The sequence below is a fragment of the Oncorhynchus tshawytscha genome, unplaced genomic scaffold (genome assembly GCF_018296145.1).
Source record: "Oncorhynchus tshawytscha isolate Ot180627B unplaced genomic scaffold, Otsh_v2.0 Un_scaffold_10343_pilon_pilon, whole genome shotgun sequence".
NCBI lineage: Eukaryota > Metazoa > Chordata > Actinopteri > Salmoniformes > Salmonidae > Oncorhynchus > Oncorhynchus tshawytscha.
The window spans coordinates 344,257-357,486 of record NW_024609784.1 but is presented as its reverse complement, the minus strand read 5'-3'; the positions used below and the strand labels follow the sequence as shown (position 1 = coordinate 357,486).

Sequence of the window (13,230 nt, the reverse complement as noted above, 5' to 3'; positions counted from 1 at the left end):
TCCTGGTGTGGTGCTCTCTATACTCCTGGTGTGGTAGGTATACCTCCTCCGTGTAGGCTGACTCATGATGATGGTGTTGAAGTCATGCACGGCCACGCAGTCGTGGGTGAACAGGAAGTACATGAGGGGACTAAGCACACACCCCTGAGGGGCCTCGTGTTGAGGGTCAGCGTGGCAGAGGTGTTGTTGCCTACCCTCACCACCTGGGGCAGGCCCGTCAGAATGTCCAGGATCTAGTTGCAGAGGGAAGGGTTCCGTCCCAGGGGCCCAAACTTGGTGATGAGCTTGGAGGGGACTATTATGTTGAACGCTGAGCTGTAGTCTATGAACAGCAATCTCACATAGTTATTTCCCCTCTTGCCCAGGTGGGAGAGGGCAGTGTTGAAGAGCAATTGAGATTGTGTCATCTGTGGATCTGTTGGGACGGTATGTGAATTGGAGTGGGTCTAAGGTGTCTGGGATGATGATGTTGATGTGTGACATGACCAGCCTTTCAAAGCACTTCATAATTACAGATGTGATGTGCTACAGGCACTTAGGCAGGTTACCTTGGAGCTCTTGGGAACAGGGACAAGGTGGTCAGTTAAAATGATGTTGGGATTACAGACTGGGACAAGGAGAGATTGAAAATGTCTGTGAAAACACCTGCCAGCTGGTCTGCGCATGCTTTGAGAACACACCCTGGTATTCCATCTGGCCTGGCGGCCTTATGGTTGTTAACCTGGTTTAACGTTTTGCTCACATCGGCCATGCAAAGCGAGATCACACAGTCATATGGAAAAACAGGGGCTTTCACGCAAGGCACAGTGTTATATTCCTCGAAGCGAGCATAAAAGGCCTTTAGCTCGTTTGGGAGTTCTGTATCGCTGGACAGCTCATGGCAGGGTTTCCCTTTGTAATCTGTTATCGTCTGCAAACACTACCGCATACAACGAACGTCGTAGCCGGTGAATTAGGATTACACCTTCCTGCTATATTGTCTATTTGCATGTTTGATGTCTCTCGTCAGAGGTCGTAGCTGGATTTATTTCATGAGTCCATGTCCATGTCCCGTTCATTGTAAGCGGTAGCGCTAGCCTTTAGCCCAGCATGGATCTAGGATCAGTTGTGCCTTTTAGATCATAATGGAAAATTATTACATGGGCAGTGGGGATCTGATCCTAGATCAGCACTCCTACTCTGAGTGACAAGCTTTGTGGATACAGGCCCTGGCTTCATTATTCTATTAGCCCAAGACAGCCCTGTCTGTTTCAAGGCACCATCAACAGCACAATCTCCCCAGGGAGATGCTATTAATGGGCCTCCTACTAGTGAGAGATGAGCTGGATATAAACAAGGCCGTTTAGGCAGGAGGGAGATGAGACAGGAGGTCATTTTAGACTCTGTAAATGATGGGGTATACATTGTGACATGACAGTGGCCAGGAGCCTCTGGAGCGCTGACTCCACAGCCAGTCGGCCAATGAGATAGTTACTTACTGCCTATTGAGCAAAACTGCATGCCAGTAAACACTAGTCCTTCACTGGTCATGTGAGCATACAGTTGGCATGGATACGGTAGGTAGATATGTCGGAGGCTCACCCTAACATTTCAGTAAGAGAAGACACGTTTGCCAGGTGTACAATGAACAAATGATTGACAGCAATATATAGAATTCGACTTAAAACAACAACAAATAAATTATAGATAACCAAGTATGCAAAAGAGAATTGTAAGTGACAATTAGTCTAATGTCCTCTGCGATACGTAAATATTCTGAAATACTTTCTCACACAGGCTATTAATATGCGGGGCACGTCTCACTCCAACGTGTAAAATCGCCCATGAGCATTTCAATCAAAAGCAATCAATTCAAGGTCATGTTTTAGTGTTTACATTGTTGCACTGATCGAATTTAGGCTCATGTCGAGAGTTATTGCGGTAAACATTTCAAATGAATTGATATGTTAAACTTATATTTTGAAATGAATTAATAATTTTAAATAAATAACCGCCCGAAACATGTTCGTAAAAGTAGGCTTAAGGCCAAATACGTCATGTTTCTGGTATAGGATTGCAGATAAATGGTACAATTTGGGAATATGGTGGTGTGGCTAACCACAGGTTTTACATTAGCCTATTTATGTTGAGCGATGGACCATTCCATCACCCATCTATTATATGGCATGCTCAATATCGAACAAACCCAACCGAACGAAGAAAAAAACGAATTTGGTGGTATCAGAAAAAAAACAGTAATCTAATTCGTGAAATATTTCTACTTGATTCTCATTATCATGGACAGGTAGTGTAGCTTAACTTAAATATGTATTTACGCACCACAAGTATAGTGCATTGATATGTTTAAATGCATGCTTGTGTATGACAAAAAGAGGAAAAATATCGAGTTTAATTATTTGAACTATATTCAAGTTTAAAAGGTCATTATGAAAGCAGTCGTGGGGAAATCATATTTGATGCACACTGAAATGTGAATAAACAGACAACCTATGTCCCTTACAACGAATTTAAAATGTTAATAATGTATGTTATATTTGTGTAATAATTGTTATTTTATTAGAAGGAATTGATGTCTAATGTAATTAGACTTTTCTGTGCAAAGAAGGAATCGGGGGAACTTGTTGTGCATGGACTGTTATGTGAGCTCTCCACACCAGCGCGCGCTCTTACCCTGGCCGCTCTGGAAGAATAGGGATCCTCAAATAGATTCCAAATCACAGGTCGCCACTTTTTCCAGCGGCTGATATTAGGATCAACCACGTCCTCAATGCCGAGTCTTTTCCCCGTCTCTTCGTCGTCGTCTCCATTGTCAACGTTTATGTCGAACACATCGAGCGCCTCCTCGGCGTCCCTGTGTTTGCGATAGGTCATCCAGCAGCAAGGCTCCACGTCCGTCTCATCGATTCCCCAGAAGGACAGCTCTTCCTCGAACAGCGGACCACAAACATCTGCTGGGCAATGGAGTTTCCCGGTTCGATAGTAGTTAAGGACATAAGCGAATACCCCTGGGTGGCGGTCAAAAAAGTATTCGTTGTTCCGCGTGTTGTACTCTATGAAGCCGGGGACTTGTTGCAGCTGATCCAAAACGGACTCGATGTCAGAATCGGAGGCAAGAAGGGCCAGCCGAGTCCCCGGCAGTGTCCTCAGCGTGTTCTTGTACGTCTCGTGCCTGGTTCCCCCAACGTTGAGGATTATCCTCTCGTTGTCGTCGAACTTACCCATCGCTCTGTATAAGACATGACTTGGTAAATAAGGTATATCGAGTGCAGTCCAGAGTAACAGCGGGCACGGTGCTGTACACACCCAGTTGGGTTAGAAAATCTCACGAAAACCTTTTTGGATTCAGCTTAGAGCAGCCACTCCAGATTCCGCCTGGAGCTCTCATTACGCTTGGTGAAGGTGCTTTACCAATCTCATCGTTGTTGGTGATTTGGAAGAGAGGATCTTATCGCTTGTCAGACTCCCTCTAGTTCCTCCTTATGCGAAGGATCTGTCAGCCAGTAGCTCCAAGCACAGGCAGCGCTGGTGATGTGTGCCTTGGGGGTGTCTTGACTCTCTTCTCCGCTCCACACTTGGACAGGTGAAGTCAAACGAAACCATTCCAATTATTGATTTGTAACCTTGAGCTCTGTGCCCTTTTCGTTAAAGTCATGACAATGCCGTGGTGAATAGCAAGTAAGCAAACCTGGATATGGTTCTCTACGAAATGTGAGTCTTTGACGAGAAACGAAGTCAAGGGCACACCCTCTCCCTTTCTGCACACAGGTTGTCTGTTGCTATAGTGTGTGTGAGCGTCCGTGTTACTAGCGATCCTCTCACACGTGCTCATGTTGCTCTGTAGCAACGATCACTCATTACATTTGGATTGGCAATCAAAATAGTTCAAATCTGTGCCAACGAATATCTAGTGCAACTTTTTCAGCTTTTATGATTCGCCGAAATAAGATGTTGAACGTGAGTGTTCTCAACAGGTCAGATTGCTTGACTGAGAAACATGTCTCATGTGGATCCCGTTCTATTTCCATCACAGAGTGTGGTCCTACATTTCATAGTGTAATTATTTATAGGAATTATCTTCGATCTAGTTTCACACTGACGCGAGATGCGCTTTCAAAGTGAGGGAGCTGTCCTTTCAGCACCTTACATCTGTGACATCAGCAACCGCAGGAAAACAGTTCAACTTTAGGTTCCATTTGTTGGGTTCTATTTCAACACGTTGATTTAGCTTACAAGGCATGCTGAGTGGTTTAATTCGAGCAACATAGGCTATCAATTACATTCTCATAATAACTCGTGATTCGGACCAGTTGCCAAGAGCAGAACAGAACTGGTCAGGTCAGTGTGTCTCTCTCTCTGGTTAATGTATTGAATAGATCGGCCACAAAACACTGTTAGAAAAAACGGTTCTGGATTTAACCATCATTTTTTATTTTGGTTCCAAATAGAACCCAATATGGAAGCCTATATGGAACGCAATGCTTCTATATGGAACCATTTTCGGTTCTATACAGAACCTTAAGTGTTGCCATATAAGAAGCAAGCATAGAACCCTTTTTGGAGTAACATAACTCATAGGCCTGTGTACTAACGCAATAGCTATAGGCCTATACGCTACTAAAGTGCTGGGAATTAGCCAATGCGGAAAATAAACAAAATAAAGACATCGTGAAATCAAGGCACTCAAGCCTAAAATGTGACATCTCTTTGAATGTCTACACTTGGTTGGGTGGCACTAGAGAGCGAGTCTCATTTGATGTGCTCAGCGCAGCTCAATCAACGCGATGAGGCCTTGAGAGGAGGATAGCTATAATTATGCGCATCCTATTCCCCAATGTACATGCAGTGAAAACGGGCCACGCTCTGATTGAACAGTAATGAAAACTAATTTCTCATCTACAAAGGGGAAAACTCCACTCCCATTCAAAGTTTATTTGTTTTAAATATGTTAGATTACAATTTACAAATCGTAGCCAATGAGAAGAGTAGGCTATAGCCTACATATACAAGTGGGCTGTAAATAGAAAAGGAGAAAAAAAAAGAACTAGGCTTTTTCTCAAAATAGCCTCAATCTGTGAGATGGCTCTGATCAGAGCAGTTTAACCGTGTGTTTTAATGGCGTTTTGTTTAGTACTATTGGGAGCCATTCATCATGCAACATTATGTCCCTCAGTACATGTGGACTGAAAAGGTCTTTCCCAATAATCAGCTCACTGGGCACAGATGCCAATTCAATGTCTAATCCATATGTTGGTTCAATGTAATTTCATTGAAATGACATGGAAACAACGTTGATTCAACCAGTGTGTGCCCAGTGGGAGGTATACTTCCACATGACCAATACAAGAACCAAAACAACCAGCAGCACCTATCTATTTCCCCCCTCTCCCACAGCTCTTTGCTAAAAATAGAACAGCCAGACTGCCAGAGAGCTGATCTTTATCGGGAAGTGAAGGGTAAAAAATAAGTTTCAGAGAGCCAAGGTGGTTCCTAGGCTGCCCAAATCAGCCATGTAGATCTGTATGGCCATTTGTCCAGGGAGGGTTCTTGCAGCCTGGGTTTGAATGCATTTGGGTTCAAGTGCAAGTTCAATTTTTACACAATAATTGTTTCATATTTTAAGCCATAGTCTACCACAGAGGCACATTTAGATGCAGAAAGCACAATGTCCAAACTCTTTAAATATATGTCTCTGGTCTACCCACCCTCTCTGTCTAGTAGGCCTAATAACTATATCACGGATATAGGTAGAGTCTTACCCACCCTCTCTGTCTAGTAGGCCTAATAACTATATCATGGATATAGGTAGAGTCTACCCACCCTCTCTGTCTAGTAGGCCTAATAACTATATCACGGATATAGGTAGAGTCTACCCACCCTCTCTGTCTAGTTGGCCTAATAACTATATCATGGATATAGGTAGAGTCTACCTACCCTCTCTGTCTAGTAGGCCTAATAACTATATCACGGATATAGGTAGAGTCTACCCACCCTCTCTGTCTAGTTGGCCTAATAACTATATCATGGATATAGGTAGAGTCTACCCACCCTCTCTGTCTAGTAGGCCTAATAACTATATCATGGATATAGGTAGAGTCTACCCACCCTCTCTGTCTAGTAGGCCTAATAACTATATCATGGATATAGGTAGAGTCTACCCACCCTCTCTGTCTAGTTGGCCTAATAACTATATCATGGATATAGGTAGAGTCTACCCACCCTCTCTGTCTAGTAGGCCTAATAACTATATCACGGATATAGGTAGAGTCTACCCACCCTCTCTGTCTAGTAGGCCTAATAACTATATCATGGATATAGGTAGAGTCTACCCACCCTCTCTGTCTAGCAGGCCTAATAACTATATCATGGATATAGGTAGAGTCTACCCACCCTCTCTGTCTAGCAGGCCTAATAACTATATCATGGATATAGGTAGAGTCTACCCACCCTCTCTGTCTAGTAGGCCTAATAACTATATCATGGATATAGTTCATCTGAATCAACTAGAACTCAAGCAGATAATATAAACAATATAATGAAAATCTTTCAGAAAGATTACATTTTTATAAAACTAGGAGGGGGTTCGTATGAGTAGAGACATTTCCTAAAAAATACCCTTCAGCTAGCTTAGCTTAATGGCTAATGTTTGACCTTCCATTGTGTGGTACTCACAGCTTATTTTACACAGTTCAGACAAATGAATCTTTTCGGGGCAAATCGACTAAGACAAATTCAAATGGCACTAGTCTGAATGTGTCAAATCAGGCCTGATACAAAAACAGAACAGATAGCAGCACTTAGATAACATTTATCATTTGTCAAGGAGCTATGGCAACAAGACACTTTCTTCAAGAGCAAGGAGACATAGTATTGTAAGCGAATGGCAGGGCAGGGAAGTGAACCCGGGTCGCTGGCGTGAAAAGCAAACACTCATTGCGCCAAAAGGTTTAAGCCACTTGGTGGGAATTGTGACATGGCTCATATATAGCGAGGATCACTACACTGCCCCCTCCGAAAGGGAAGGCACCTCCCCGTGCTTCGACTGCTCAGCCTCCTCACACATCCGGGCTGTGCTCTCCGATGGCTTCAAAGCCGCCATCCCACTTCTGACACCAGCATAGCAAACTGCAGGGTATGGAAGCTGGCTTGAAAGTTCGCTGGCTTGAAAGGCAAACACCATACACATCGCGCCGACAGGGTTAACACACTTGATGGGAATTGTAACATGGCTCACGTCCAGCATAAGGACCACTAGTATGTTTTGTTCACTGTAAGCTACTCCCATTTGACCAAAGACATTATTATAGTCAGGAAACTAAAAAGGTTTTCATGGATATTAGCCTAATCAAAAAAATGAATTTTGTTCAAAAGAGTTTGACAAGTTTGGCTCTGAGGATGAAAATGAAAGATAATTGGTTACAATTGTGATAGAGAAGGCTGTTAAGAAGAGATTCATTCTATACAAAGTCCTGAGAGCTTGCTGAATCGGCAAAGCCTTGCCAATATGAAGCCTTTTCAAACATCAGCTAACACTTTCACAGAACTATGAGAAAGTGACCTTGTGAAGGCTGAGATGCAGTGTTCCTGAACACACACACAAACACACAACCTCCTGGCCTTCATTTCAGCATGAACTTTTTGTGCCGTCCTGTTCGGCCTATCCTAATTTTATCCCAGATCATGAGCTCCCTGCTCTCCCTCTCTCCCAGTAGACTAGCTTGCTGACATTTAAGATGCCCAATGAACAAGCATCTACAATTCTCTGTTCGTCCTCCACGATAAAGGTGGAGAGAGGACACAAAGAATCAAGGAAAGACTACATTGCAAACTTGTCCAAGACAAGACCCAGACAGACAATGGGTGTCTTTAGACCACACAGAGCTTCAGCAAACACCATGTGCTGCTTTCCAGGATACAGATGAAGCCTTGTCCTGGACTAAAAAACATGGTCAATTGAGAATCTCCATGAAAAATTGGTTAGTCCAGGACTAGGCTTGATCGGTGTCTGGGAAACCAGCCCTTTGAGAAACGTGCAGGGCTTTACTCAGTCTCAGGGGTCCTAGACTACAGGTTTAGTGTAAATTGGCAGACAAAGGAATAACGATTAAAAGTTGTGTACCCACAGGACCACTGATCGTCAGGCTAAACAATTGGTGTCTGTTGTCTATGCCTCCAATTAATATGGGAGCAACTGTACCTAAACAGATAGTTGACTCAAAACGAATCAACATCTAATTTGTGCTCTGTATCTACTGAAAGTGCTCCATAGAAGCCCCCACCCGTAGCACGCGCTCCAGCAGGTATATCTCACTGGCCACCCCCAAAGCCAATTCTTCCTTTGGCCACCTCTCCATCCAGTTCTCTGCTGCCAATGACTGGAACAAACTGCAACTATTACTAAAGCTGTAGACCTCCCTCACTAGCTTTAAGCACCAGCTGTCAGAGCAGCTCACAGATCACTGCACCTGTACATAGCCCATCTGTAAATAGCCCATCCAATCTACCTCATCCCCATACTGTAATTATTTATTTATCTTGCTCTTTTGCACCCCAGTATCTCTACTTGCACATTCATCTTCTGCACATCTACCATTCCAGTGTTTAATTGCTATATTGTAATTACTTTGCCACCGTGGCTTATTTATTGCCTCACCCCCTTATCCGACCTCATTTGCACATGCTGTATATAGACTTTTTCTACTGTATTATTGATTGTATGTTTGGTTACTCCATGTGTAACTCTGTGTTGTTGTATGTGTTGAACTGCTTTGCTTTATCTTGGCCAGGTCACAGTTGTAAATGAGAACTTGTTCTCAACTAGCCAACCTGGTTAAAAAAAGGTGAAATAAAATAAAATTAAAATAAATCTTGAAAACTTGACTACTGACATGCAAGACTGTTTGGGATCGTATTAACAGTGGACTATTAAACAAACAAATACTAAGACAGTTTGAGTGAACCATCACAATAAACTTCTGGACACAGCCCAAATTAGTAAGGGTTTTGGTATAGTTTGCTTCCGTTTGGTGACATAGCTTATCTTCTGCCACTATTAGGCTGAGTTTACACAGGCAGCCCAATTCAGATATTTTGCATATCTGATACCTATTTGAACTTCTCCCTAATGTGTAAACAGCAACAACAAAAACACACATGGAATCTGATCTTTTGACTTCTGATTTATAGCACCAATCCTGATACAAAGCCCATCCTCCATATGCGAACTCTGTCTAGAAGCTCAGATCAGATGTTTTTGCTCTGAAGTGTTCTTTTGTGTGCTTTTTTTGCACAGTACCTTCTGTTACCATGACAACCACCCCAACATGTAAAATTAACATTGCATCGGTGTGCTGTTCAGAGGCTACATCCGTGTGAATACGCAAATCTGGGTGTGGGTCACAAATGGGTCACATGTAAATCTGGGTGTGGACTTTCAGAAAAATAGACTGGATATAGGATGAAAATCAGTTTTGGGTTCTTAGGGTGGCTGTGTAAACACAGCCTTAGGCTAAACAGCATATTCATATGCATTATTCAAGTTTGGAAAGTGATTTGAACCCTACATTTCAAATGACCTCGGTTGCACTATTAACCTGTATTTTCCTTAATAGGGTTTAGTGGGTGTGGAAAAGAGGACCACAACAAGCAGAACCGCAGGGTTGTGTTCAATATGGCATAACTCAAAACATTTGGTGCCTGATGAACACGACCCTGGTATCATAGCACTGCTTACGTGTGAAAGGACTCCCTTTGCTGCCACTGAGTGTAATTTAAGTTTATTTAACTAATTGACAAGCTCGGGTATTGCAGTGACAGTCGGTTGAATCTCTGGGGTAAATTTTGACCTGATTAGATGGAAACTGAGGTGCGTTCGGCTAATTAAAAGAGGTATATTAATTTGTGGTGAATGACTGTGAACCTTCACAGTTAAGCTACAAGTATACAGTACATGTCTAGCTAATATAGCTTCAGGATCTTATTTAGGGATTTTAACGTTTCTTAAAAAATGTCTTCCCTCTTGCTGAAACATCTGGTCAATTATTTTTGAAGTGTTTGTCTGACATTCAGTCAAGGCAATGCGGTTCTGACTGCTATACAGCTCAGTTGGTAAGAGCATGAAGGAAGCAACATTCCGGATTAGGTTGTGGGTTCAATTCCTGCAGGGAATCACATACACATAGTGTAAGTTTCTTTGGATAACAGTGTCTGGTTAGAGGCATATACTGTTATATAAAGACAACGGTCAGACTATTTGTGATGTTTTACATTTGAACTGACATTTTGAATTTGCTCAGATAGAAGCAGGTCTAAAAGTATTGAGCGTCTGAATAAGATTCTGCTGGGGAATTGCGTTGAAGTATTGTGTTCCTCTACCGCCATCTTCTGTATACAGAGGAACATTACACACAGTGCAGTCTGCTCTTTTCTCAGTGTAATTATAGCAGTAGATATCCACTGCCTGCTGTGGGTTGGTGTTTTACTTAAAGCTCTATTGTGCTTAGCTCATTCAACCACAAGTCCGCCTTCAGGTATGAATGATACTGCAAATCATTTAAACGTGTTAACCCTCGCAAGGCTGCAGGCCCAGACGGCATCCCCAGCCGCGTCCTCAGAGCATGTGCAGACCAGCTGGCTGGTGTGTTTACGGACATATTCAATCAATCCTTATCCCAGTCTGCTGTTCCCACATGCTTCAAGAGGGCCACCATTGTCCCTGTTCCCAAGAAAGCTAAGGTAACTGAGCTAAACGACTACCGCCCCGTAGCACTCACTTCCGTCATCATGAAGTTCTTTGAGAGACTAGTCAAGGACCATATCACCTCCACACTACATGACACCCTAGACCCACTCCAATTTGCTTACCGCCCCAATAGGTCCACAGACGATGCAATCGCAACCACACTGCACACTGCCCTAACCCATCTGGACAAGAGGAATACCTATATGAGAATGCTGTTCATCGACTTCAGCTCAGCATTTAACACCATAGTACCCTCCAAACTCGTCATCAAGCTCGAGACCCTGGGTCTCGACCCCGCCCTGTGCAACTGGGTACTGGACTTCCTGACGGGCCGCCCCCAGGTAGTGACATCTCCACTCCACTGATCCTCAACACTGGGGCCCCACAAGGGTGCATTCTGAGCCCTCTCCTGCACTCCCTGTTCACCCACGACTGCGTGGCCATGCCTGCCTCCAACTCAATCATCAAGTTTGCGGACGACACAACAGTAGTAGGCTTGATTACCAACAACAACGAGATGGCCTACAGGGAGTAGGTGAGGTCGCTAGGAGTGTGGTGTCAGGAAAAATAACCTCACACTCAACGTCAACAAAACAAAAGGAGATGATTGTGGACTTCAGGAAACAGCAGAGGGAGCACCCCCCTATCCACATCGACGGGACAGTAGTGGAGAGGGAGGTAAGTTTTAAGTTCCTCGGCGAACACATAACGGACAAACTGAATTGGTCCACCCACACAGACAGCGTTGTGAAGAAGGCGCAGCAGCACCTCTTCAACCTCAGGAGGTTGAAGAAATTTGGCTTGACACCAAAAGCACTCACAAACTTCTACAGATGCACAATCGAGAGCATCCTGTCGTGCTGTATCACCGCCTGGTACGGCAACTGCTCTGCCCACAACCGCAAGGCTCTCCAGAGGGTAGTGAGGTCCTCACAACACATCACCGGGTGCAAACTACCTGCCCTCCAGGACACCTACACCACCCGATGTCACAGGAAGGCCATAAAGATCAAGGACAACAACAACCCGAGCTACTACCTGTTCATCCCCGCTATCATCCAGAAGGCGAGGTCAGTACAGGTGCATCAAAGCAGGGACCGAGAGACTGAAAAACAGCTTCTATCTCAAGGCCATCAGACTGTTAAACAGCCACCACTAACATTGAGGGGCTGCTGCCAACATACTGACTCAACTCCAGCTCACTTTAATAATGGAAATTGATGTAAAAAATGTATCACTAGCAACTTTAAACAATGCCACTTAATATGTTTACATACCCTACATTACTCATCTCATATGTATATACTATACTGTACTCAATATCATCTACTACATCTTGCCATCTTTATGTAATACATGTATCACTAGCCACTTTAAACTATGCCACTTATGTTTACATACCCTACATTACTCATCTCATATGTATATACTGTACTCGATACCATCTACTGCATCTTGCCTATGCTGTTCAGTACATATTCTTTATCCCCTTACACTTGTGTGTATAAGGTAGTAGTTTTGGAATTGTTAGGTTAGATTACTCGTTGCTTATTACTGCATTGTTGGAACTAGAAGCACAAGCATTTCGCTACACTCGCATTAACATCTGCTAACCATGTGTATGTGACAAATAAAATTAGATTTGAAATCAAATCAATCCATCAAATAGATTCATGAAATGGAGTAAATATTCACACAAAAAAGGTTGCCACATAGCACCTTTATTTTCTAGTAAGGAGTGGAACATTTTCTCCCATCTTTCAACATTCCTCAGTTATTCCCAAGAGCACAGCTACACAAAATAAATAGAGTTAGCCGACAAATGACCTCTCAAACAGGAGACAAACATCGCAGTGTTTCTATAGTTTCCAGATATATGAATTGTGTGTTCGCTAAACATTTGCTCCAAAGCTATAGTTATCACAAGACAAGATATTTGTCAGTGTTTTGAAAAGTCTTGTGGTACAGCATTTCTACACTAACGTGATTATTTGATTGCTGGTACAGTATTACTACACAGATCATGTCACCATATTCCCTACTTTTGACCAGAGGCCTACTATATAGGGAAGAGGTAGGGTGCAATTTAAGACAAAACCAATGAGATCATTTGATATCTGTTCTATCCTGTAATTTCACTGGGTTGGTTCTAACCAGAGGCTAACTTCTGTGTTAACTACAGTCAACGATAGATCACATAAAATACTTAAAAAGGAAACAAATATAAAACAGAGCAGAATGCATGTTTGTGTTGCTAAATACACATATCGTGCTTAATCTGAACTACATAACTGGACAAACGCAAATTAATTCAGACCAGGGCTCTCCAACTCTGCTCCTGAAGAGCTACCCTCCGGTAGGTTCCCACAAACCCGTTATAACTAACTGGATTCCCCTAATCAACCAGCTAATTATTAGGAACACGTGTGCTAGATTAGGGTTGGAGAGAAACCCAGTGGACAGTAGCTCTCCGGGAACAGGGTTATAGAGAA

The 13,230-nt window shown here is 43.1% G+C and overlaps 1 protein-coding gene across 2 annotated transcripts in view; it reads right to left on the bottom strand.

Moving 5' to 3' along the window:
* The window catches only part of kcnc2 (potassium voltage-gated channel, Shaw-related subfamily, member 2), a 72,765-nt gene extending 68,756 nt beyond the window's left edge, over positions 1–4,009 (bottom strand). Inside the window, exon 1 of one of the 2 annotated variants that reach the window (XM_042318051.1) lies at positions 2,671–4,009. In XM_042318051.1, the coding sequence (XP_042173985.1) occupies positions 2,671–3,222 (552 nt within the window). In that variant the 5' untranslated portion in view covers positions 3,223–4,009. The remainder of the gene's footprint in view (positions 1–2,670) is intronic. The other variant, XM_042318052.1, reaches the window with a different exon arrangement.
* Between the last annotated feature and the right edge of the window lie 9,221 nt (positions 4,010–13,230).